This window comes from Lutra lutra, chromosome 18 (genome assembly GCF_902655055.1).
Source record: "Lutra lutra chromosome 18, mLutLut1.2, whole genome shotgun sequence".
Classification (NCBI taxonomy): domain Eukaryota; kingdom Metazoa; phylum Chordata; class Mammalia; order Carnivora; family Mustelidae; genus Lutra; species Lutra lutra.
This window is the reverse complement of record NC_062295.1, coordinates 9,171,487-9,197,082: the sequence shown is the minus strand read 5'-3', so window position 1 is coordinate 9,197,082 and position 25,596 is coordinate 9,171,487. Positions and strand designations below refer to the sequence as shown.

The following is a 25,596-nucleotide window of genomic DNA, read 5'->3' as shown; positions in this document are numbered from 1 at the left end:
TGGGGGTAAGTGTTAATAAGGGGGGGGGGGGGCAGCTCTGAGCAGAGTCGGCTGCCCCTTGTGTTTGATTCTGAAGTTACCAGTTGCCGGAGAACACAGCTGAAGGGGGAAGCAAGGCTATTTGGGAAGATGCTGGGTTCTCCAGGGGGCTTCCTAGACTCACTGACCTAAAGCCGGGGGAGCAGGGGTACCTCGGCCCAGGCGGCCTGGCGCCTCGGAGGGCCTCTGCGTGACTCTCCTCCACCGTCCCCAGCGCCGCCCTGGGCCGCCACCCGCTGCGCTTTGTCCTGCAGGCAGGGCGCGTGGCCCGCCTGTGTCCCCGCCGCGCAGAGCCGCTCTGGGCGCTGAACGTGAAGCGCGCAGTGCTGAGCCTCCTACAGGGGCTCCCGGACGCTCGTGGCCCCCAGACCCTCGAAGAGGTGATGCCGGGAGCCTGGAGGGGGCGGGGGCGGGGGCGGAGTTGGGGGCTCACGCGGAGCTGACGGGGATTCCGCTCGCCCAGGTGGACGTCCTGGGCAGGTGTCCCACCACGTACCAGCCACAGGGTGCCCAACTGCGCAAGACCAAGGACTTGGCCCTCTGCTCCCTGCGCCGAGTGCGCTCCTCCCTGCGCTCCCAGGCCCTGCCGCGGGAGGAGGTAAGTGCCTCCAGGTCCTCCCACCCAGTCCCCCAGTCCCGCCTTCCTTCTCCTCCTCCCTCAACTCCCTCTCCTGCCCCATCTATACATCTACACGGTCAGTCCCTTCCTTTCCCTTTCCTTCTTTCTCCTTCCCTCCAAACTTCTCCCCTCCGGCCCCATCTCCAGCTTTCCTCCCCCGCTTGCTCTCCCTTCTCCCTCCCCGCTCTGCTCCCACTGGCGGCCTGGCTCCCCACTTCCTCTCCTCCCCTCCTGCCCACAGCTCCCTGCAGAGAATATGTCTTGTAAATAGTATGTTTCTAGGGAAGAAAAAGAGATGATCCTTGATACCCTTAAGTACTATTAGACAAAGTCTTGATATCTGGCCTCCGCACAGGTGCCTGTTTCTGGGACCATCTTCCTTCCCCTGCGCTCCCTCACCAGCCCCCCCCCCCCCCCCCCCCAGTCAGGCTTTGCTTGGGTTACTGGTACTATGACCCAGGTTGGTTGGGGGGGGGGGTGCTGAGGTCCCCTGTTGAAGGCCCAGTGTGCCCCACCTCATTCCCTCCTGCCCTCCAGGGGCCCCATTAGCCACCAGCTTCCTTCCCAGCCTGGGCCTCCCCTGAGCCCCTGCCTCTCCCCGTCCCTGTGGTCCCGCAGGCTGGCCTGGCCTCCCGCCTCATCTGCCTCCAGAGTTTCCAGGCTGGTGTGCTGAGGGAGGCCTCCTGCACGGAGCTGGACACTGTGGGGCCCCTCTCGGAGAAGGCAAGTGCTGTGCAGACGCGGACCCTTAACTCGATCACCCTGCTGCGTGAGATGTCCCTGGAGTCGGATGTCACAGGTGACTAAGGGTGGACGTGAGGGCCCTCAGAGGAGTCTTGGGACCTCCCTTGGTAGAGGGGCTCAAGCAGGCCTAGGCTCTGTCTTGAACCATTTCTGAAAATGGCTATCGTCAGAAGAGTCAGGCTCTTTTTCTAGAAGTTTCTCCAGAAATTTCTGCCGGCTCAGAGGGCTCAGGCTTGGTCTTGACCTTCCCCCTGGGTTGTCTTCAGTGGAGTTAGAATCTTCTGGTTCCCTGCTTTTGTGGGGGACCTCCCCCACAAAACCTTCCATCTGATGACCTGACCATTTTGGGGGAGCAGGGGGCAAGCTGACTCACCTTTCCTGATTTTTCTGGGAAGTCTCTGCCAACATATAGCCTTCCCCGGAGCCTGGCTCTCTCCTCCAGCGCTGCATGGGAAGAAGGAAGCAAGGTGTGCATCTGAGGGAAAAGATAATTTTGCATGATTGAAAACCTGTTTCTCTGAATAATGAAAATGCTTCTAACTGCTGACGCTTGGGAAGGATTTACTCGGGCCCCGAGCTGTGCTGAGTGTTTCATGTGGATTATTTAATTTGGTTCTTATTGTGAGGGTACCATGAGGAAGGTACTGTTATTAGTTGCATTTTCAAATAAGGAAACGGTGCCTCCAAGGGTAAGAGGACTTGTCTGAGGTCACACGGCTAGTGAGAGGCAGAGCCGAGACTCGAACCCCCAGCTCCGTTCTGTAGCTCTGGATGGGACCCCTTGTGCTTCTGAGCCCAGGCTCACTGCTCCACTGCGGGAGAGCCTGGCAGGTGGGGATGGAGCCCTGTGGTTTCCCAGCACCCTCTCTGGCCCCATGGAACACGGGCTAAGAACCTGCCCCCTGAGCGCTCCCTCGGGCACCGTGCTAGCTGTGAGTGAGCAGCTAGTTGTGTCTAATCGTATCTTCACTAGGATACGAGTGGTTTTATTTTGTTTTTAAAGGTATATTTATTTTTTATTGTTCCTTAAAGATTTTACATATTTATTTGACAGAGCCAGAGAGCCCAAGCAGGGTGGGGTGGGGGAGGGGAAAAGGGAGAAGGAGAAGCAGGCTCCCCACTGAACAGGGAGCCCGATGCGGGGCTCGATCACAGGACCCCTGGATCATGACTGGAGCCAAAGGCAGACTCTTAACCGACTGAGCCACCCAGGCGTCCCTAAAGAGTTATTTGTTTTGAGAGAGAGAAAGGGAGAGCAGGAGGGAGAGGGAGGGAGGGAGGGAGAACCTCAAGCAGATTCCATGCTGAGCGTAGAGCCCAATGTGGGGCTTGATCTCATCACCCTTAGATCATGACCTGAACTGAAACCAAGAGTTAGACGCTCAACTGACTGAGCCACCCAGGTGCCCCATAAGGGGTTTTATTTTTATTTTTTATTTTTTAGTTAAAAAATTTTTAATTGGCCTGCTGTACAATTAATCCATTTAAAGTCTATAATTTGATGGCTTCTAGTATAGTCAGAGTCCTACACCTACCATGGCAACCAACTTTGCAACATTTCCGTGACTCCACAAACAAATCCCCCCAACCCCCATCACCCCCTGGCAGCCAGTCTGTCTGTCTGGGTTTGCCCCATCAGGACATACCATGTGGATAGAATCATACGGTAGGTGTCTGACCGTTTTATTTCTGAAATAACCTTTGATTGCATGGAGGGACTTCTCATGTTTTCTCTGTCCCTCCCACGAGGGCTTTGGAGTTACCTTATTTGACTATCGCTCACAGATGGGTATAAAGGTGGTTTCCCGTCTTTTGCTGGTAGCAACAGTGCTGCCATGATTTTCCTTGCGCATGTCCCCACCCCCACCTCCTTATGCCCCTTGTCAGAAACATGCAGAAGGAAGCATTAGTAGGGTTGGGGGTGGCTCTCAGGGGACATTCTTCTCATTCTGGCATTCCCCCATATGGTCATCCCCATCTAGTGCTTCCTATATCAGATCCAGATGATGGAGATGTGACTCCAAGCAGCCTGTTGTACGAATGGGAGGAAACACCGTCTCAGGCTACGGTGGTCATGGTGGCCGCATCAGTGAGGAAACTGTGTCTGGCTCAGACCACGAGCTTTGAGGTAAGTGCTTTCTCCAGTCCTAAGCCAGAATCTGGCCGGGGTCCCTGGCACACCCTGTTCTTTTTTGGTCAAATCTTTTATGATCTACATGTTCAGGATCAGAGCTGCTATGTACAGTTGTACAGGTTGTGCACTGCATAGCCGTGCCTGGTTACACAAGCAAAAGAAGGGTTGTGTGCCAAACCTTGTGCGCCAGTATAGATAGGATGTGAGCAAAGAGAAGACCTTTCTTTCCTCTGTATATGGACAAATAGTCCTGTTGGGCTCTCAGGCTGGCTTTCTGAATGGGGGAGGGATGTGGCTGAGTGACCACTTTGGACTAGGAGTCTCAAGCAGAAGACATTGGATTTGGTTGAGACCTGGGGTGGTCTCTTTGAAATCTAGGGGGAAGGAGCTCTGAAAAGAACTTGGAAAGACCAGAATCCAGAGCCTGAGCCCTGAGGACAGTTCTGGAGAGCAGGACACCCAGCCTCCCTGGAGCTGGACGGTGAGAACCAGTGGGGCGGCTCCTGCAAGGTCTTACAGTCAGGATGATTTCTAGAATGTTCCAGCCCACATAGCGATCTTTCTCCCACCATCCTGCCCTTCACAGCACTGGGTGCCACCACCACTGACATTGTGGAGAATTCCTCCGCAGCCACGATTTCTGCCCCAATCCAGAGTTGCTGCTGAGTTAGCATGAGAGCCCTGGCCTCCCATGGAAGACATGAGAGATACGGGGATTTTTCTGATTCAGGCCCCAGCGCCTGTGTGCTGAGAACAGAAAGGAGTGTTTTTCCTCTGCTCCTGTAACAGCCTGGGAGGGTTCCCCCTATCCTTGCTTGTTTATTCTGGATAATACCCGTTTCACTGGCTGCTTACACAGGACCCAGGATTTGGGGAACCGAAATTGGTCACTTGGGACGGGCAGAGCTGGGCCTCTGTCCCCAGCTGTAGGCATGATGCCGAGTGTTCCAGGCACAGCGTCGCCCTCCAAAGGGCAGCATGGGGTGTGGGTGCTTCTCAGATACACCGATGCCCAGACCCCGGGCCCCGATACTCAGACCGGGCAGGTGGGGGCTGGGATCAGGCGTCTGGGTGCCTTGGAAGGTGTTGTGCAGAGGGGCGAGGTCACAATCTGATGTGCATTTTAACGCTCATGCGCAGGCTGAGGCTGGAGAATAGACCGAGGGTCAGGCAGGATGCCGGGAGTCCCCCTAAGAGGCTCTTACAGTAACGCGGGGGGATGTGACATGAAGGACAATGGTCTGGGTTGGAGGTGGGGAGAGAAGGGTCAGATTCAGAAAGACCCTGAGAAAATATATAATATTTAACAATATATTGAATACGTAGGGAGACGATATTGTCTTTATTGACTACGTATTAAATATGTGGTAGAAAATATTGAATAAGCAGACTGTATTACATATGAGTATAGCGAATGCATAGTGTGCGCACACACACACACACACTATACGTTTTGTGTCTGTGTGGATATCTATCCTCTCTGTTTTGGGAGCCGGGTTCCTAGCTTGTCAATCCGGTGGGCCTCACCGGGGGCTTCTGTGGGAGTCAGAGAGCAGCCCATGGGAAAGGGGCCACCTGCCTCATGAGATGGTCCTCCAGGCCACCTGCCAGTAAGTGACCATGCCAGCTGTCAAGCCAGGCGGCCTGCCCCCACAGTGGGGTTCTTACCTTGACGTGACTGGCCCCTTGGGCCAGATCATTCTTTACTGTGGGGGCCGTCCTGTGCATGGTAGAGTGTAAGCAACACCCCCTTCCCCAGTTGTGAGCACCAAAATGTCTCCAGGTGCTGCCCGGTACCCCTCTTTGAGAATGGCCGCTTTACAGCCTCTGTGCTAACCGTCGTGCTGCTGATCCTTGTGACCCGCTGGGAAGCCGCAGGACAGGCCTGCTTCCTCTCGTCTGGCCCCCAGAGCATGCTCTGACTCCCAGACTGGGCATTTCCCCCTGGCAGAGGTGACTCAGGGCAAGGCATGCTGCGGGCCTGCCGCTCCCCCTCCGGGAGACTGGCAGCACCAGCCCCAGAGGGCACAGGTCGGCTGCTGTGTATTTATAGCTTGAGGAAGGAAGTACCTTGTTGCCCCTGGGGAGGTCCCCCGGGGTGGGGCTGAGTGGCTGAGACCTTGTTCCTGAAAATGGCTTTCCAGGGATGCCTCAGTGCTCAGCAAGCAGCTCCTTGCCACCCACCTACCCCCCCTCCCGGTTGCCGGGGGGACCGACCTCCACAGCTTCAGCGTGGAATGCCCCTGCCCCTCTCCATTGTCGGTGGGCAGGAGACAAGATTGGCTTTTCGGTTTGGAAACAAAACCGGGACTCTGTTCAATAGAGAGCAAATTCCCCAGACTGACCCTCTGAGGAGAGGCCCAGGAGCTTCGACGTGGGGGGCAGCAGGCTGCTGAGCTGTGAGCATCAGTCAGCGATGTGGGAGGAGGCCTGAACAGAGGCAGGGTGGGTCAGCTCCCCCCTACCTACCGCCGAAGGGCGGTAGGACTCAGGGAGACAGCATGGCTCAGAGTTAGCATCCAGTATTCTAAGAATAGGGAGCCCAAATCATGGATCTTTATTAAACACCAACTGTGTACAGCCAAGGGTAGACCGTGGTGTATCAGAGCTGATGGTAGGAATTCTGCAGGCTGGTTGTTCCATGCAGACATTATGAGCGATTGAGTTAGAAATAAGTCCCTTTAGAAACAAAAGTAGTGAGTACTCAGAACCGTCGCTTGCCTGTGACCTCCACCCTCGAGGTCATTCGCACCTGCTGTTGGCGCCTGTAGGAACAGGACGCCCCATGGCGCCTCCGTGCTGCTCTTCCCGAGTGCATCCCGTGCCGCCGGTGGACCGCTGGGGAGGGGCCGCAGCGGGGGTATTGGCACCGTGGAAATCAGCAACTGCTACAAATCAGGGCTTTCCTTTCTCTTGTGATTTTTGGTTTTTGTTTGTTTTTACTCCTCCCACCCCCCCACCGCCCCACCAACCCGGAGGACACTGGTTAAGACTGGGTTTAGGAGCTAAGTGGTCTGGGTTCACTTCTTAACTCAGTGCTGAGACCCCTGGCCCCTGACTTAAGTGCTCAGAGAGTCGCAGATCTTCTCTGTTAAGTGGGGATGGTGACAGCTGCTCTGCATAGGGTGTTGTGAAGGTCAAACGGGATGATGCATGCACATGGCCTAGAATGGTGCCTGGCACACAGCAGAGGCTCCGTTCAAGGTGACCGGTGCTGGTGGTATTAGTACTGTGTGTTCTTGTTATTAGTGGATAGACTACTCTGTTCTCTCCCCGCTGAGGGGGGAAACCAGGACGAGCTGTTGAGATCCTTCCGGCCATGCCTGGCTCTGGAAATCTCGTCTTGATGCCAACACTTGGAGCTGGAGGCCTCCCTGGAGGAGGCGGCGTGCTTGGCTAGGGACAGCAGTGTGCATGCTAGCTGGAGGACTTAGAAGCATGGGTGGCTGAGCCCAGAGGATCTTGGGTGTTGCTGGGGAAAGGCAGCCACCAGCTGGAAGGAAAAGGGTCTGAGCCCTTCCAGAAGGCACGCAGCAGGCCTGGAATTGAGAGGCCCCAGGGTAGCTGCCCCAAGCTGGGGAGACAGAGTCTTCAAGGCTGATAGCAGTCAGGGCCAGCCGTCACCTCCCCATCTCCCACCCCAACAAGGGGCTGGCTTGGGTGTCCTGCACAGGGAAGGAAAGACAGCACTAAGAGTAGCCACCAGCTCTGCTAACAGAAGGCACGTTATGGGAATGCTGCCTGGACCCTGGGGGGCAGACGTGCTGGCAGGAGTCCGGGGGTGGGCTGAGCTAGCCGGTGAGGGGTCTGGTTTGCAGCCTGTGTCTTGCTGAGCCAAGCTGTGTGCACGGAGACTGGGTCCCCACCACTCAGCCCAGGAGGCTTGAGGCCAGACACGCCGCTCCCAGCCCCAATGGACCCCTGGGTGTCCAGGAGGTGGGGTGGGGGTGGGGGAAGGGCTCAGTCCTGGCCTTGGCCAAGCCTGGGGAAAGCGTGGGCGCTGCCAGCAGCCAGCCAGAACCAAACCATGTATCTCCTGAGATCTAAGCGGTGCGGGCTCTGAATATAGTCCTTTATTTCCTTGGGTGTGTTTGGACCTTAAGGGACTGTGCTGGTCAGGCCTGCCCACGAGAGAGCGAACCGGCAACATCGTTCTTAACCATCTCTGCTCGGAATTCTGAAAAACGTTCTTTTATTTCTTTTTCTCAATTATGTGTTTCTTTCATTACAAATACTAGAAATATTGCTATCTCACTATACAAAATCTGCTAAGATTCCTTGTAATAACTAGATATGGCCACAGTGAACACTTACTGATTTTATTAGAGCATAAAGCCCACACATGTGGATATCATGTTTGTTTTTCTCCCCACCGTGTCCCTAGCTCCTAGTGCAGGGCCTGGCACACAGTAGGCGCCCAATAAATGCTTGTTAAAGAGTAAAAATGGGCCAGCCCATGTGCTGAGGATTCCATGGAGAAAAGCCCAGACACATGGCCTCATTTCATTGAGGACACCTCAGGATACCTTGGGCGGAAGATGATGCTAATGCCTTTTCCACTTTCTCTGCAGTCCTGCGCGAAGGCAGGGGAATGGCTGAGATGACCCTGGTGTCCCCTCCTGCCCCCCAGGTTGCCTGGTTTCTCACGCTGCCCCTCCCTCTGATTCCCAGGCTGCAGAACTGTTCTCGACGCTGGTGTCCGAGCTCCAGGGCCTCTCCCCAGACGAGCTGAGGACACTCTGGCGACAGTCTTCCTTTAAATGCCGGGACAACTGGTAAGGACCTTTATGCGGGGAGGAGGGGGACCAGGAGCTGGCTGGCAGTCCGGGGGACGGGGGTGGGGCTGGCTGGTCTTGACACTGTCCCAGGTCCCCATGGAGGCATGGATGGTGATATCTCCTCCCCTCTCATCCCTGGGATATTGACTTGTCCTTCAGTCTGGGGATGGCTGCCAAGAAGGTGATTAAACAGGGAGCTTGGAGGTTCCCACGGGCCGAGCCCTCTTGGGACTGAAGCTGAAAGGCCTGGCAGGATAAATACAGGCTTTGTTCTCTCCCCAGACTGGGACCCTCTTGGCTCGAGCTGGAATTAGCATTCCAATGTGCCTTGGGTCCCCCTCTGCCTGTGGGTCGGGGGAGCCCGCCAGGCTAGGATCCCACCACCTGGACCCTCCTGATGTGGGGCCTGCAAGGGGGTGTGTAGAGACCCCGGGGGCCAAGTGGGATCTCTGAGGAGCTCTCTGAGCTCAGGGCTGTGAGGTGGGGGGGAAGCTTGGGGCTCCTTCCCGAAGTCCAGCCGCTCTCCAGGCCCCAAGATCCAGACGTCTGGGACTTTCTCAAAGGCTATCAAGAAGATCTCAAAAATCTTATCAGCTACAAAATATGAAAGGGGGGGAACCCTATAAAGTCAGCATTGCCAAGTGTCTAACTGAATGACTGCAAGACGGAATGGCAAAGTCACCTTCTGAAACCCTCTCTCTGTATTCTCACATTTATTTTTATTTTTTCAAACATTATTTATTTGAAAGAGAGAGTGTGTGGGGGGTAGGGGAGGTGCAGGAGAGGGAGAGAGAATCTCAAGCAGGCTCCACGCTGAGCACGGAGCCCAGTGCAGGGGCTCGATCCCATGACCCCAAGATCATGATCTGAGCTGAAATCAAAACTTGAACATTTAGCCGACAGAGCCACCCAGGCACCCCCGTATTCTCTGATTTAACCCCCGCAAGGACCCCATGGGCTAGGTGGCTTTATTCTGTTTCCTGCTTTACATGTGCAGAAGGAAGCCAAGGCTTCCTTCTGGCCCAGAGTCACACAGCCGAGATGAGATTTGAACCTAAGCGGTCTGGGCTTCTCCATCTGGTATCCATGGGCTTAAATAGAAGTGATGTCTGACTTAGGCACGTTTTAATGTTGTCTGATGTAGGCAAGGGCCTGGAGACTTTGGGAGGAACTGCCTCTTTCCCCGGTAACATATAACCGGCCTGCTACTCTGGATTTTCCTACAAGCCCGTGTCTCCCCGGTCCACGTAGATGCTGGGAGTCAGGGAGGTGGGAGACCCATCCCAAATCTAGGAGTTTCTGAGAGGACAGATCCTTTTGGAGGTCTCTTGCCTCTGCTGTCTCCTCCACACGGGACCAGAGCGTGGTTCTCCAGGGCCCAAATCTGTAGGGAAAAGAGGAGTGCGAAGGTGGGAGGTGGGAAGAACAGGTAGGACGTTACTCGGACAAAGTGACCTCTGTGTTTCCAAGGGCTCCTGGGCACGTCGGGGCAGGTTCATTCATCAGCATCCCCATTTTCCAGATGAGCAAACTGAGGCCAGGGACCATTTACAGGCAGAGGGTGGCTTGGCGGGTTGGGGTGGAGCGTCTGGTCCTCTCCAGTCACCGGCGTTACTCATCAGGGGGTGGGTGGCCCGGTCTGCCTGTGTGTGCCCTGCTGGCTCCTGCTGCCTCCTGTTTCTGCTGTGCCCCCGGGGACCGTCCTCTCCTTCAGTCGCATCCCTGCTCAGAGCCACCATTGCATAAAAGTTAAAAACCTTTTCTGAGCTTCTGAACCTTTCTGCAATCTACAAAAAGAAAAGAAGAGTCTTGATGTTGACTTTGGGGAGAAAGCACCTCCTGCCTTTGGTTCCTGTTTGACAGCAGGGGTGCCGGCCCCTCCCTAGTGACCATGGCAAGCCTTTTAGCAGAACAGTGGGCGGGGCTCGTCTTGCGGAAGCCACTCTCTCCTGGGGGCGAGGGTGGGGGCAGACCTGCCAGGGTTTGGAATGAGCTGCACTTGTCCCTGTAGACCCTAAAAGCTAGGGTCCCAGCCCTAGCTCAGGGCTGTGTGGGTGTGTGATCCTGGACACATATCGGGGTGTGTGATCCTGGACACATGTCCGTCGCCCTTCCTGGAGCCTCAAAGCATTCCCGGGATGCCCAGAGGAGGCCTGGAAGGTGCTCTGCAGGTGCAGGCCGCCTCCGTGACCTCGCTAGGCATCTCTTGTAGGCAGCCGCTGGTGGACGCCCTGCCCTCCTGTGGCACCGAGCCCTGTGTGGGCCTCATGAAGGACCTCATCGTGTTGGGGGAGGTGGAGGCGGACGAGATGGAGGCGTGGCTCTGGTCGCTGGCCTTCGTCCCGCAGCCCACGGATGCCATGGTCCACATGCTGCTGGTGAGCAACCCCCCCCCACCCCAGACACGGCCCCCTGTCCTCCTTCCCCCACTTGGCTGCTGAAAGGATACTGGGGGTGACCCGCTTCTGTCAGGCCTTCGTGTCAGACCCTCGTGGTACCGGTGGGGACAGAACAGAGAGATCTTGGGTTTGAGTCTCAACAGTGTTCTGCCCGCTGGGTGATTCTGAGCAGGTGACCTAACCTCTCTGAGCCCGTTTTTCTGATCTGGAAGAGGGGGATGGAACAAGTACTTTACTCCTGGGCTGGGGTTCAGACACAGGATGATGCATGTAAATTCGTTCTCCCAGAGTCCAGCACCGCATCTGAGCACTTTAAAATGAGAGCCACTCTTGTTATTGTAAACACATAAGTCTACTGAGTCTTGAAACCAAGAAACGTGTGTGAAGTCAAGGCCGAGGGTTTGTTAGCAACCTGGAGGTCTTAGTGAACCCTGATGATGCCTCTGGGAGGTAGGTGCTTGGATGGCGCCCCTACTTGGATGGCAGGAAACTGAGGCCCCCCGCTGCTCCCCTCTTCTCCATGGGGTGTGTCCTCGCTTGCCCTAGGGGCACCATCTCCTGTCGCCCCTCACCCTGCTGTGCCAGGCAGGTCGTGGGTGAGGATTCAGAGGACACCAGCAGGGAGCAGGGGTGATCCAGATTTGGACCCCAGATTTGTCCCTTACCGCAATGACCTCTAACCAGGTACTGAACTTTTCTGCGCCTCAGTTTCTCCATCGTGTGGTGGGGGCAACGGGTGGGGAGACTCTGTCGATTAAGGAGTTGTGATGTGTCCCAAGTGTCTTGCACGCGGCAGGGGTCACTGCTGTGACCTCTTGTCAGGGAGACACAGTGAGCAGAGCCGGCAGGGTCCCTCTGCTCACAGAGCCCAATATCTTCACCCCCTGCCTCACCTGTCCTCCAGGCCAGAGCTGGCATCTCTCTGAATGGGTTTGCTTGTTCTCTTGTCTGGTCCACAAGGACGCATGCGTGCCGGGCCTGTGCTGGGCCTGTGCTGGGGGTGCAGGCGCGCTTGTCGCAGCCTGGAAGGGGTGGGGAGAGGATGGGGAGAGGGGCCAGGGAAAAGAGGGAGGGGGTTAGGGAAGGGTGGAGGAGGGAGATGGGAGGCAGGCAGGAGAGTATTTTAATATACTTTTTATTGTGGAATAACATTTTGTGTTCTGAAGAGTTGCAAAGCTAGTAGAGTTTCTGTGTATCTGTGGCTCAGGGTCCCCCAGTGTTAACGTCTGCCGTCACCAGGGTGTCATTGTCACATCCGAGAAATTGACATTAGTATGTTGTTATTAACCAAACTCCAGCAGTTCAGATCCCACCGCTTGCCCCACAGACTCCGTCTGTGGCACGGTCCCAACCAGGGCTCCCCACTTCAGGGACGGGGTGTGTTTTAAATTACGCATTAAACCACACAATCAGGAGACGGCGCCCAGGCGTCCTGCTTGATGGTTTTACACCGGCGCAACCTCTCCTAGAAGATGGGAGGACATTTCCCGCTTCTCCCCACCCACTTCTCATGCCCCTCCCCATCCGTGACGCACAGGTCGCAGGGATGCTGACCTTTCTGGCCATCACTCAGTTTTGCCTGCTCTTGACCGTCCTACCGTGAGCTCGTGTGCACCTGAAGTGTGGCTTCTTTCTCCCGGGTCCTCTGTCAGAGTCGTCCGTGCTCTGCGCGCATGTGCATGTGTGTGCGTGCACGTGTATCCCCATGCAGGTGCATGCGCGTGCATGTGCGCACGCGCATGTGCAGACTCTGGTCCATTGCTGATCCGCATTCAGCCTCTTTGCCGTATCTTCTCCAAATGGTGTCTCTTGAAGAATGGGAGTTAGAAGTTCCTGGTTTGGGAAATCCAGCCTAGAGGTCCTTCTGAGCTCCCCAGGGTGCTGTCGTCACTACTACTACTACCACTACTACTACTACTACTACTACTACTACTACTACTTCTTCTTCTTCTCCTTTCTTCTTTCTTCTTCTTCTCCTCCTCCTCCTCCTTCTCCTCCTTCTCCTCCTTCTTCTCCTTCTCCTCCTTCTCCTCCTTCTCCTCCTCCTCCTTCTCCTCCTCCTCCTCTTCCTCCTCCTCCTCCTCCTCCTTCTTTTTCTTCATTTCCTACTAGTTTTGTGGTTTGTTGTCTTGGAGAGTGTTGTTTTGGGACAAAAGGAGTGAGTATTCAAGTCACATTGGAAAAGGGGAATCGGTTGTGAAGGAAGCCTGGCAGTTTGGGGCAGACCCCCAAGACGGCCATCCACTCAGGATCATTCCTGTCTGGGCTTCTCCGGGAGCCTTGGCCTGAGCTGGCCTGGCTGTCCGGGTCCTGCAAGGAGTGGAGTGGCTGCAGCCACCCGGCCTTCCCCATGGCATTCTACCGTTTCTCCCTACCGTCTCTCCAGTTCCATCTGGGTCTGGGTGCCGGGAGGGCCCGAGTCCACCCTGCCTCCCCTCCGCAGCCTTGCTGGAGCAGAGCCTCTGGCCAGCGGGAACCCTCCTCCCACGTGCTCGAGTGGCTTCTCTCCACTTTCCATAACCCCTGCGCTCTCTCGGCGGTATGCAGAATCGGAAGGGTTTGTCTTCACTTGCCCGATCTACAATAACGGTGGACGCACTTTTCCAGGCCACACATCCCCTTCCTTTCACAAAGAAAACACACACATGGAGACTCCTATACCCCAAGGACACTCCCCTGAGGCCACACGGGGCCACACCCCCACACACTGAAACATATGGAGACATACCCACCAAGATGCACGCACACATACCTGAACGTGTAGACGTCCACACCCAGATGCATCATATATGTGCATTCTATCATATATGTCCATATATGATTCCACCCCTGGAATCATAGGGACAAGTGGGGACAGCCACCCGCACCTGGCTACACACGTGCCTCCCAGGATACACTGGGACGGGTACATAGACACATCAAGACACGCGTGTATATATACAAGGCACACACTGATGTTGGCCCATGTGCACACACGTGCATTGGGACACACTCAAGCATGTGCAGCTACATGCACGGGGACACGCGCCCCAGGATAGACGTGTGTGCTGGAGGACACATGCACACCCATACGAGAACACACACGCTCGCTCATACCGCCCAGATGAGCTCACACGGGCAGAAGTAATAGAGACTTAATTCCCCATTCTGGTCCTGCAACGCGTGTCTGCTGCTGGGCTTCCGTACGCTGGCTGTGCGTGTGCACTTGCTGTGTGGCCGCTGCCCCGCCCCCCGCATGCCGGACGTGAGCTCTTCTTGGCCCCGCAGTGCTGAGTCTGTGGAGAGCACGTGGTGGGAGCATTTACACCCCAGAAATTGGCAAGCGCTCCACGCTAGGACTGGCATTCTCCCCAGGGTGGGGGGCGGCGGGTTGGTTGTTAACAATTTACCCTAATGTCTCTGGCCATTCCACCGTGTCCTGCTCTGAGGACGTCCCCGCCAGCGCCTCGCTCCTCCCACCCAGGGATTCTCAACTACGGCACTGTGGATGGTGGGGGTGGGCCTTTCTTCATCGTGGGGTCGCCTTGCGTAGTAGAGGGCCTCTGGCAATAGCCCAGGTCTTTGCCTGCTGGACACCGACAAGCCTGCTTCTCAGGTGTGACAGCCAAAACCGTCCTCAGACATGGCCGAGCGCCCTGCCCCGGGTCAGCCCAATGGCGTGGTCTTCCCTCCTTGATATACGGGGCTACCTGGGTGCTTTAGGAAGGACACTTGTGGACAAGTCCCCGCTCGGAGCAGCCTCTTCAGACTCTCAGGGGGGCCAGGCCTCTGTCTTTTTAGGAATCCGTGGGCACGCAGGGTGGGGGCTCAGCTCTATGTGGGGAGACCTGGGAAGGGCCACCTCACCAGTCTTCTGGGCTTGGGTGGGGGCTGGTTTCTGTCCCCAGCCTCTTCTGCAGACCTCGGGGACCAGCCCCAGTGCCTTCCTTGGTGTCTCGGCCCTGACGCACAACCTCTGTGCCTCCCTGGACGGGCCCTGTGGACACCTGCCTGGTGTCAGCTCCCTTGTGAGAATGCTGGGAGAGGCCTTGGGGACCAACTGCACTTTCCGGGAGCCATCAGACCCTGAGCAGGTGAGGACAGGCAGAATCCTGGGCACAGCCCCTTGGTGGGGCCCAAGCCATGCAGGGGAGCCTAAGGCTGCGTGGGTGGGCGGGCTGAGCTCCCCCACCAGGCCTCAAGGCCCCAACGCCCTCTCTTTCCAGCTCCAGCTTGTGCTGAAGGCTATTGGCAATGCGGGCCTGGTGGCCACAGCTCTCACCCCAACGTTAAGTACCTACGCATCTCAGAGGGACTGCCCCCCTGAGGTCCGGCTGGGGGCCATCCAGGCCTTCCGGAGGGTCCCCTGCTCTGCAGATGTGAGCTCCTGCTTGTCATCGGCTAGGGTGACGATGGGGCAACTGTGGGTCTTGAACCACCATTTGCCAGTTCACCTCTTTATGTGGTCATTCATTCATCACATGTTTACTGAGCACCTACTATGTGCTGGGCCCTGGTGTGAACGAGAGCCCATGTCTCTGTTCTCACAAATTCTTTGGTGGGAGGCACATACTTGTCCAATAAGTACACAGACAAGCATATGATTGCAAACCACAGAGAAGCCATCCCTGCAAACCCTCTCGTTCAGGGGGTGGTGAGCTCTGGACCGCAGGCCCCTCCTCGTTTGCTGCCTGTTTTGTACATAGTGCTTTGCTGGAATGCGGCTGTGCCTGCTCTCTGTGTGTTGTCTGTGCTGCTGTGGAGTTGAGCAGTGGCAGGAGAGATGGTATGGCCCGCAAAGCCAGAAAAATTTACCATCTGTCCCTTTGCCAAAAGGTTTGCTGGCCCCTTTGAGAAGGGAGCCGCTAGCCAAAGTCCTTACAGTGACCTAGCAAGGCCTGTGTGCTCTGACCACAGGCCCGCTTAGCACCTTGTGGGTTCATCTCCTCCTTCCCTCGCCCCCCACTGCTTCCAGACACGCCAAGCTGCCTGTTGTTCCTCAGATACTCCAGGCCCACTTCTGCCACAGGCCCTTTGCATGTGCTTTCCCCCCTTCCCTTGGACATCCTCAGGCTTCCCTTCTTCACCTCCTCTAGGTCTTTGTTTAAAAATCACTTTGACCGTGGGGTCTTTCTTGGCTCTTTCATCTGAGATTGCTTCCCCATTTAATTTTTCCCTTTTTAGTACTTAGCACCTAATGTGTTCTATACTTTGCATCTTAACCTTGTTTGCTATCTGTCTTCCTGCACTAGAATGTAAGCTTCGGGTGGCTTCCATCATCTAGCACTGTGCTGGGCTCATAGTAGGTGCTCAATAAATATTTCTGCAAGAGTAGATGGGTGGATGGTTGTGCTGGGAGGACTGGGGGAAGATGGGCTTAGCAGTGACCCTACCACTGGCCACAACTGGCCCACAGATGAGCGTGTCGGGGAGGCCTCCTGCAGTGAGTACTTTGTGACTTTGTGTGAGCTGGGACAGGGCAGCAGGGCCACCCCCCACCCCGCCCCAGAGCCAGAACAGCTCGGAGGACATTGTGCTACTGGGTGGAGGGGGATGGAGGTGGACGGGCCCCAGGTGATGGCCTTTGCTCTGCCCAAGCCAGCGAACTGCACTCTCCCATCTATACCAAAACCCTGAGGAGGAAGCCGAGATCCGCATCAATGCCTACCTGGCCCTGATGAGATGCCCTGGCGAGGCCGTGTTTGCGCAGGTGCAGCGGACCCAGGCAGCCGAGCAGTCCACCCAGGGTGAGCGGGGGTGCTGGGGTCAGCCCAGAGCTTCCTGGAGGGTGCTCTCTTAACCCCTTCCTGCTCTCCTTTTCTTGTCACCCCACCTGGCCAACTGGCCTGGCATACCCCTGTCTCATACGTATGGCAATGGGATAAACTTGCACGCATCCCTTTTCCTCTCTGGTCCTCCATTTCCTCATCTGTAAAAAGGGATGGAAGTCAGTGGCTTCCCTTGTAGCTCTGGTCAGTTTGTGACCTAGTACCTGGAAGGGAGACTCGAGACAGAGGAGGGATGGCATCTACGAATCTCAGATCCCTTCTGGGGTCAGAGAGGTTCCTTTAAACAGGGGTCTCTGGCCACAGTTCCTAAACCTAAAAGTGAAACTTCAAAAAATAAGTTCAGCTGATTTTCAACAAATCTCTCCCTGATGGATAGTGAGTTGAGTGCCTGGAGCCCAACAGCGTGGGTTCAAATCCCAGCTCAGCCACTTCCTACCTGTGTGCCTTTGGACAAGTTACAAAGCCTTTCTGAGCCTCTGTTTCTGTATCTGTGAAGTAGGGGTGATCACAGTACCTTCCTCTTCGAGGGAGCATAAACTGTGTTAATACACAAAGACCTTTAGAACATTTAAGGGCTGTGTGTGTGTGTGTGTGTGTGTGTGTGTGTGTGTGTGTGTGACTATTTAGAGTTTCAAAGCACACAGGAAAGTAGAAGTGGCAAACTAAAACCTACCTGCTTCTTCCCAGGGCCCTCTAGTCCCACTGCCTGAATGCATTCATGGTGAACAGTTCTTTTCTATATCCCAGCAGAACCGGGAGCCTCCGGATGAGCCTGTCTGTGGATCTCCCAAACACCAGCACCTCAGGATCATGTTTTACGGGCTGTTGTGCCTTTGCTTTTTGCCTTTGGCATTTTGGGGGGCTCCTTCCACATCAGGACATGTGGACTCTTATCTCCTGTTGCATGATATCCTACTAGGAGCTTACACCATATTCCCTTTGAACTGTCCCCACTGATGGGCATTTCGGTCATTTCTGGGTTTTTGTCATGAGAAACAACCAGCAAATTGAACCTCTCCATGCATCCACCTTTGGGATCTTGTGCTAATCTAGCCGTAGGATACTTTTCCAGAGGGCAGATGGCTGGGTTATGGGGCAGACACATTTAAAAGTCTGTGATACTGCTGAATTACCTTCTAAAGAAACCGTACCCCCCAAAGGGAAAAGAAACGGTACTGCTAGAAGATGTAACTGTTCATTGGCAGTTTCAGGGATGGGGTGAGATGTGTGAGGGATGGGAGGCCACTGCGCCAAGCCCCATCACCTGGGGATCAGCCAAAGGGCTCAGCTTCGAAGGGGGCCCTGGGGCACCAGGCCTATGTGTGCTGCCCAGTGGGAACAAAAGCCTGATTCCATTCCCTTCCTTGATGGATTGTTCTAGAAGCTCCCTCTTGGGCCTTCTGAGAACCTGAGACAACTGAGAGGGTTCAGGGTTCCCGGTTAGACTCTAGTATCCCTAACTGGGCGCTCCCATTGGTGCTGTCATTTGGTTTTTACTCCAGAGAGCCTGAGAGAGAGGACCCCCATCACAAACTGCTTATCACACCTTTGCCAAGCCTGAAAGACATTCTGTTCTTTGGGCCCAGGCTTCCTCTTGACTCGTCTGCACCAACAGCCCTGGGAGATGGGTGGTTACTGTATTTCACAAATGAGGAAACTAAGCCTCAGAGAGGGAGAGTAACCAGCCTGAGGTCACACAGCTCCTGAGTGGTGGAACCGAGATTCAGACTTGGGTCTATCAAGCTAGAGCTTTCCCCACAATGCCTCCTTCTCCCTTCAGGAGACGCATGTCCCAGGGCTGTGCACAGGCTAGATTTCCACGTTCCATTAAGGCCCTGCTGTTTGCCAGTATTTCTGGAAAGAAAATGTGGACACCCAACGGATACCTGGCATGTGGACATAGTAGGACTCAGGATCGGGGTTCAGGGGGCTCTTTTCTCTGGGCTGTGTCAGTTCCAGATTCATCCTTCCCCTCCTCCCTCCTCTTCCTTCCCCTGCCTGCTGGCTGTGACCCGACTCCAGTGGGTTCCTTTGTGTGGAGTCACCTGACACAGCTGCTGGAGACCGGCGACCCCCTGAAGCGAGCTCTCCAGGACGCCCTCCCCGAGGACATCCTGAGCCGGGAGTTCCAGCCGGAGGCCTGGAAACACTCGTCCTCTTCTGATGCCACCTTCCGCTCTGGTATGGCCATCCTGGGCAGGTGTGGTCCTGCTCTGGGGCCACAAAGCCCTGGGGACCCGGGAGCTCTAACCCTTTGAGGACACATGGCTCAAGGATGTTCGTTCCCTAGTGTCATCTGTTTCTGTGTAAATCGGCACTGATTCTGTGGCGCGCCTGCGAGTTGGAGAACTTTCTCCCCGGTGTTACAAGGAGATTAGCTCCACGCTGGGGCTGTCACCTCCTTATCACAATGACACAGAGCGTCCAGAAGGAAACCCCATTCTAGCCCAGGCACCCAGACTACTTCAGCCACTCTGGAGGTCTGGGGGCGGAGGGTGGGGTGCCCTGGCTGTGCCCTCTCTTTGCCTGTTAGCGGGGGTTGAACCTTCTGGCCTTTCCTGGGCTCTTGATGAGGCCTAAGGCTGAGACACGTGTCCTGCTGGAGAGGACACACCCCGTCCTTCCCTTTCCCAGGCTATCGTCCCTCAGTGGCCAGACCCTGCTCTGTGAGGGGCAGGAGTGGACTGACCCCCCCTCTCTCTCTTCCTAGTGTCTAGCAGCCTGGGAGCCAACCTGGAGAGGACCATTCTCTTTTCTCCAGCCTCCTTCCTCCCCCGCTCTGTCACGACCAACCTGACCATCCACGCTCTAGGTCATGCCTTCAACCTCCTGGAGGTATGAGGGGGCCTGCTGTGGTCTCTTGGGGCTTCTTCTAGATTTGGGGCCAGAAACAATCGCATCCCCCTTTCTTTCCACGGATGACCTCTTCACTGTATGGATCGACTGCTCTGCCTTGTGCCTGTTCTCCCGGTCAGCCGGCCGTGCACCCAGCCACCCATACAGCTGTATATCTGTCTACCTTCGTGCATCAACCATCCACCCCTGTCATCCATCCATTCATGTAGCCTCCCATCCATTTCTCTGTCAAGCTCTCACCCCTGCATTCTCTAGTCACACACACACACACACACACACAGAGTTAAGTACCCACACACTCATCTGTCTATATACCCACCCCTATATACATCTGTATATCTGTCCATCCATCCTCCCATCCATCCTCCTAACCATCCATTCATCCATCCATCTATCCATCCATCTATCCTTTCTTCCTTCCTTCCTTCTCCTCTATCTGTTCATTAATATGCAATTATACCCCTCTCTCCATCTACCCTCTTCCCCATCCATCTATCCATCGACATATCCACACTTATCCACCTACCCACTCGCCATCCATTGCACAATTACCTGTTTTCTAACCTGACATAAACCAGGTGCTGTGCTAGGCTCTCAGAATCTGACAGTCAACAAGAGAGACGTGATCCTTGCCCAGAGAGGTGGGCAGATAAAAAATGAGTAAACACATTGATAAAACAATGGCAACTCTAAGTACTGTGTACGAAGGTGAGGTTTGAGCTGCGACCTGAAGAAGGAGCGTGAGCAACCTGTTGAAGAGCTGGGGTAAGAGCCTTCCAGGCAGGGGCACCAGTATGTGCAAAGGTCCTGGGACGAGAAAGGACTTGATGTGTCAGAGGAGCGGAAGTAGACCAGGGAGTGAGGAGAAGTAAGATGGGAGGGCAGAGAGGACCAGGGCCACGGCATCGAAGGGTTTTAAGCTGGAGAGGGATGTGACATGATTGGAACATTCTGGCAGTCATGTGGAGAATAGATATGGGGTGTAGCAACAGAAGAGGCAGTGTCTCTGAGGTCCTATATCCAGCAAACTTGAGCATACTGGATTACCTTGGTGCCCTTTCATCTCCTTCCCCCAGGCCCCTGAGGCTTGTCCAAGGGAGTGTGCTCTGTGCCTTCCCCCGACCCCTTCTAATGTATGGAGAACAGAGAGCTTGTCCAGACATGATCAGCTGGGGGTGTGGGCTTAGATCTGCCAATGGCTGGTCCTCTGGTGTTTTCTGTACAGATGCTCTTGGAGATAACTCCTTCCTCTGAGAGTCCAGCACAGAATTTCTGGGTCACACTCATGCTGTCGTCTGTGTGTCTCCCTTGCAAGATTCTGAGCTCTCTGAGAGCACGGACCCATGTCTCCTTCTCTAGGCATGCTGAAGGCCTGGTTGGTGGGTCATTTTGTGTTGATTTGACTGGGCCATGGGATCCTGACATGTTTGGTCCTACAGAATGGTGGGTGTTTCTGTGGGAGTGTTTCTGGGTAAATCCAACATTTTTTTTTGGTGGAACGATGGAAGGCACAATAGATGGAAAGAAGGGAAGGTGGCTGGAAGGATAAAAGGATGGATGGATGGATTGGTGGATGGTTGGATGGATAGATGGACGGATGAATGGAAAGACGGGTGGATGGATGGATAGACAGATGGATGGATAGATGGATGGGAAGGGTCAAAGGGTGACTGAAGAGATGCCTGGGTGAGTGGGCAGAGGGAAGGAAGGAGGAACAGAAAGGACTCATTCATTCATCCATCAAATTTTGAGAACCGACCAGGCTAGGTATATTAGTCAGGGTTCTCCAGAGAAACAGAAAAACAGAACTAGCAGAATATATTATATCTAGAAAGAGATTTACTATAAGGAATTGGCTCACACGAGTATGGAGGCTGACAGGTTCCAAGATCCGTGGTCAGCAAACTCGAGACCAGGAAAGCCAATGGCATTGTTCTAGTCTGAGTCTGAAGGCCTGAGAACCATAGTATAGTTTTGGTCTGGAGGTCTGGGACCTGTAAAGAGCTGATGTTTCAGTTTAGGGTGAAGGTGGGAAAAAACCCTCATGTCCCAGCTCAGAGGCAGTCACGAGGAACTACCCCGTGGTTGGGGGAGAGTCTGCTTTTTGTTTGAGTCGTGCCTTTGACGGATTGGATGTGGCTCACCTACATTACGGGGGTACTCTGCCTGACTCAGTTTATTGATTTAAATATTAAACCAGGGGCCTCTGGATGGCTCAGTCAGTTAAGCATCAAACTCTTGGTTTTGGCTCAGGTCGTGAGATGGAGCCCTGCCACAGGCTCTGAGCCCAGCATGGAGTCTGTTTAAGATGCTCTCTCTCCTGCACTCCCTCCCCTGTGGGCTCTCTCTAAAATAAATAAATCGAAAAAAAAAAAAAAAAGTTAAATTCATCCAGAAACACTCTCACAAAACACTCACAATTCTGTCTGACCAAACATGTCAGGACCCCATGGCCCAGTCAAATCAACACAAAATGACCCACCAACTGGGCCTTTAGCATGCCTACTGAAGGAGACATGGGTCCCTGCTCTCAGGGAGCTCAGAATCTTGCAAGGGAGACACACAGATGACAGCATGAGTATGACCCAGAAATTCTTTGCTGGACTCTCAGAGGAAGCCGTGATAGATTTGGTCTGGGGGTCGAGAATATGGGAAGGGAGTGATGTGGGAAATCAGGGAAGACTTCCCAGAGGCAGTGACATAGGAACCAGGCCCTAAAGAATCGGTAAGGATTTTTGCTGAGGGACATTTGCCCAACATATGTGGAACTTGCTGATTTGAAAAGGTGGTACCCCTTGCCTTGGTTCCAGCTGGACCCTGGGGGGCCCAGAGTACACTCCCCAAGCCTGCTATCCTCTCCCCCCACTTTGAGCCCCTAGCTCTGCAGCTTTGGATCAGCCAACCGTGCTGCTCCTCAGTGAGCCCTGGCTTTTCTTCCCAGCTTGGCCTCCGGCTGGAAAATGCAGAGAAAATCGTCCACAGGCTGTTTGGCAGCAAGTCCTTCTGGGGACAGGAAGAGGAGACACAGGCCCAGCCAGAGAAATCCCCAGAACCGGAACCAGAGCCCACACCATGGGGAGCCCACCCTTACTGTCCAGGAGAAAGGTCCAGAAAGCTGAGAGACATACAGCAGAAGGTAAGGGGAGTGGGTAACCTGCACCCACCCAGCTCCCTCTCCTCACCAGCCTGAGGTTTTGGGCTGTGGGCTCAGGCCTCCATCACCTCTGACTAGGACAGGCTCATAGAGACAAGGAGCTGGTCCGGAGCTCAGTCGTCAGCTGTTGGCCTGCTTTATCTCGAAAACGTATTGATCAAAGTGTCACATACAATTAGGAAAGTGTCCAAGTCCTAAATGCATCTCCACCAACAGAATGCCTCCTTCTAATCAATGCCCGGCCCATTATCAGTCCCCCAGAGGCCCCCCTGCACCTCCTCCCTCTACCAGTCCACCCACCCCCGACAAGGATGAGCACTAATCTGCCTCCTAACTGCGCCAATGAGTTCTACTTTGTAAAAATCAGCCTTGCAGAGGTATCGTCTACTTTGAATAAGTGGTGGGCATTTCAAGTATACAGTCTGGTAATTTTGGACGCGTTGGATGCACATGTACCAAGATGAGCAATACCAACTTCCGTCTGATTCTAGAACATTCTCATCACCCCAAAGGAGACCCCAGCCTGTCCTCCCCCAGCCCCTGGCAACCACTAGCCTGCTTTGGGGCTGTGTGGACTGACCTGTTCTGGACACTTCCTATAGATGGAGTCAGATGGCACGTGACCTGTCGTGTCTGGCATCTCTCACTGAGCATCAGTCATGTTTTGAGACACATTCGTGTAGCACGGATCGGTCCTCCATCCCTCCTGAAGCCTGAAGAACATTGCACGGTGTGGGTAGACCCCCTTGTGTTTACCCGCTCGCTCCTGATGGACATTGGGTTTGCAGGTGGTTTCTGCCTTTTGGCAAGTGTGAAGAATTCTATTCCTGTCATTGTGTGTGTGTGTGTCTGGCCTCTTTGGCTTAAATTTTGTGGGTGAGATCCAGCTCCGGGGCTGGATATAGTCATGCTTTGCTCGTCCTCCCCGCTGTTCAGCGCTGCTGTGGTGTGAACACACCAGGATTTCTTTGTCCGTCCTACTTGCAGTGGACTTTTGGATAACTTAGAGTTTCTGGGCTCATTGCAGATAGTCCTATGAATATATATATATATTAAAGATTTTATTTATTTATTTGACAGACAGAGATCACAGTAGGCAGAGAGGCAGGCAGAGAGAGAGGAGGAAGCAGGCTTCCCGCTGAGCAGAGAGCCCGATGCGGGGCTCGATCCCAGGACCCTGAGATCATGACCTGAGCCGAAGGCAGAGGCTTTAACCCACTGAGTGACCTGGGTGCCCCTCCTATGAATATTCTTGCTCATGTCTTTTTGGTGAAGGCATGTATGTGTTTTGGCTGGGGAAACGCCTAGGAATGGAGTTGGTGGGTCATGGGGTCTTATAATATCCATTCTGTGGGTGGGAATTCTATTTTACGTGATTATTCTCCCACTGATGGGCATTTAGTTGTGGGCACCTTTTTACTCTTGTAAGAGGTCATTGCCGTGTACATCTGAGGGTGATCGAGGAGTGGCCGGGACATTGGTTAATATGTTCACAGCTTTACCAGTCATCGGGTGTGAACCCCTGGGTCCAAGGGCGCAAAGATGGTCAGGACGCGGTCTGTGCCCTTAAGGCCTCTTGGACTGGAGCTGGGGCTGGCAGGAAATGAGAAGGAGGGTGGTGGGTGGAATGTGAAGACTTTTCCTTAGAATCTGTATCCTTTTTGTCTGTTATTTTCCCACTTGGGATAGAGAGTCCTAATCCCAAGATCGGTTTAGCACAAGCACAGTGATAGTGGGAACAACGCTTGGCCTCAGTGTTGGAGGGGCGATAGGGAGTGGTGGGGGCTGTGGCAGGTGGGAAATGCTCATGCCTCAGTTAAAAGTGGCGGCCGCCATCCCACTCTGGTTTCTTACCGCCCCTTGTTGTGGTGGGCAGGAGGCTAATAGTTCTCTGCTTGGAGAAGCCAGAGAATCTGGATTTTTATAGGTAGTCTCCTAATTTTTAAACATTGGAAACAAACTCAAATTTCATTATTTCTTGGCTAAAGATTTTTTTCATTTATTTGACAGAGAGAGAGACAGCGAGAGAGGGAACACACTCAGGGTGAATGGGAGAGGGAGAAGCAGGTTTCCCCGCTGAGCAGGGAGCCTGATGTGGGACTCCATCCCAGGACCCGGGGATCATGACCTGAGCCAAAGGCAGACGCTTAACATCTGAGCCACCCAGGTGCCCCAACAAATTCAAATTAAAAACACAAATGCACTGTGAGGGACTCCTGGGCGGCTCAGTCAGTGGAGCAGTCTGCCTTCTGCTCGGGTCCATCTCGGGGTCCTGGGATTGAGCCCCATGTTGGGCTCCCCATTCAGCAGGGAGTCTCCTTCTCCCTCTGCCCCTCCCCACTGCTTGTGCTCTCTCTATCTCTCAAAAAAACATGCACAGTGAAAAATACGAAGAAAGACAAATGGTCACAGGCGGGAGGAGACAGGAGAGATGGGACAAGCTAACGCAGTGTGGTCGCTGGTACGGAGGGAGAGCTGGACTGGAAAAACGTGAAATTTGAATGTCTGGGGTTTTGTTAATACTACATGTCCGTGTTGGCTTTTTTGCCTTCCTTGCACGCTGGCCATGAAAGATGGTGCCAATAGAGACAGGGCAAGGGGTGTGTGGGAGCTCTCTGTATCATCTTTGCAACTTTTCTGTAAATGTAAGATTATTCCAAAACAAGAGGATGGTGAGAAGGCTCGCACCCACACACACTGCCCAGGGCATTTCGGCAGCACCGTGCAGGCCAAAGCAAACCCATCTGGGGATTCTGTCTGAAGGCCACGAGTTTTGCAAGCCATATTCCAGACACCAAAAGCCCTAGACCTTGCCCTTCTGCTGCCCCAGACCCCCACCTGCGTCCAGGCAGCAGACCTGCTCCTAGTCACCCGTCTGGTCTGGGCGCTCTCTCAGGTGGCCCGGAGGCGTGCAGAGCGGCGGGCGGTGCGGTGCGAGCTGAGCGTGAAGGTGTTCGGGCATGAGCTGAGCTTCATGGACTGTGGGGCGATGGCGAGCCGCGTGAACCGGCCGTCCTTGAACCTGGTCGAGCTGGCCGTCAAGCTCCTGAAGGTACCTCCGCCTGGGCTTGGCCCCTCCCAGCCCCGCTGACCCCGTCTTGTTTC

The 25,596-nt window shown here is 54.6% G+C and overlaps 1 protein-coding gene across 1 annotated transcript in view; it reads left to right on the top strand.

Moving 5' to 3' along the window:
- Positions 1-25,596, top strand: part of LOC125091020 (uncharacterized) — a 134,602-nt gene that overhangs the window by 7,615 nt on the left and 101,391 nt on the right. The window contains exons 4-16 of the mRNA XM_047714389.1: positions 254-419; positions 503-637; positions 1,277-1,457; positions 3,385-3,530; positions 8,208-8,311; positions 10,527-10,692; positions 14,601-14,786; positions 14,919-15,071; positions 16,295-16,439; positions 18,504-18,662; positions 19,192-19,316; positions 22,279-22,473; positions 25,388-25,543. Of these exons, the coding sequence (XP_047570345.1) occupies positions 254-419; positions 503-637; positions 1,277-1,457; positions 3,385-3,530; positions 8,208-8,311; positions 10,527-10,692; positions 14,601-14,786; positions 14,919-15,071; positions 16,295-16,439; positions 18,504-18,662; positions 19,192-19,316; positions 22,279-22,473; positions 25,388-25,543 (2,017 nt within the window). The remainder of the gene's footprint in view (positions 1-253; positions 420-502; positions 638-1,276; positions 1,458-3,384; positions 3,531-8,207; positions 8,312-10,526; positions 10,693-14,600; positions 14,787-14,918; positions 15,072-16,294; positions 16,440-18,503; positions 18,663-19,191; positions 19,317-22,278; positions 22,474-25,387; positions 25,544-25,596) is intronic.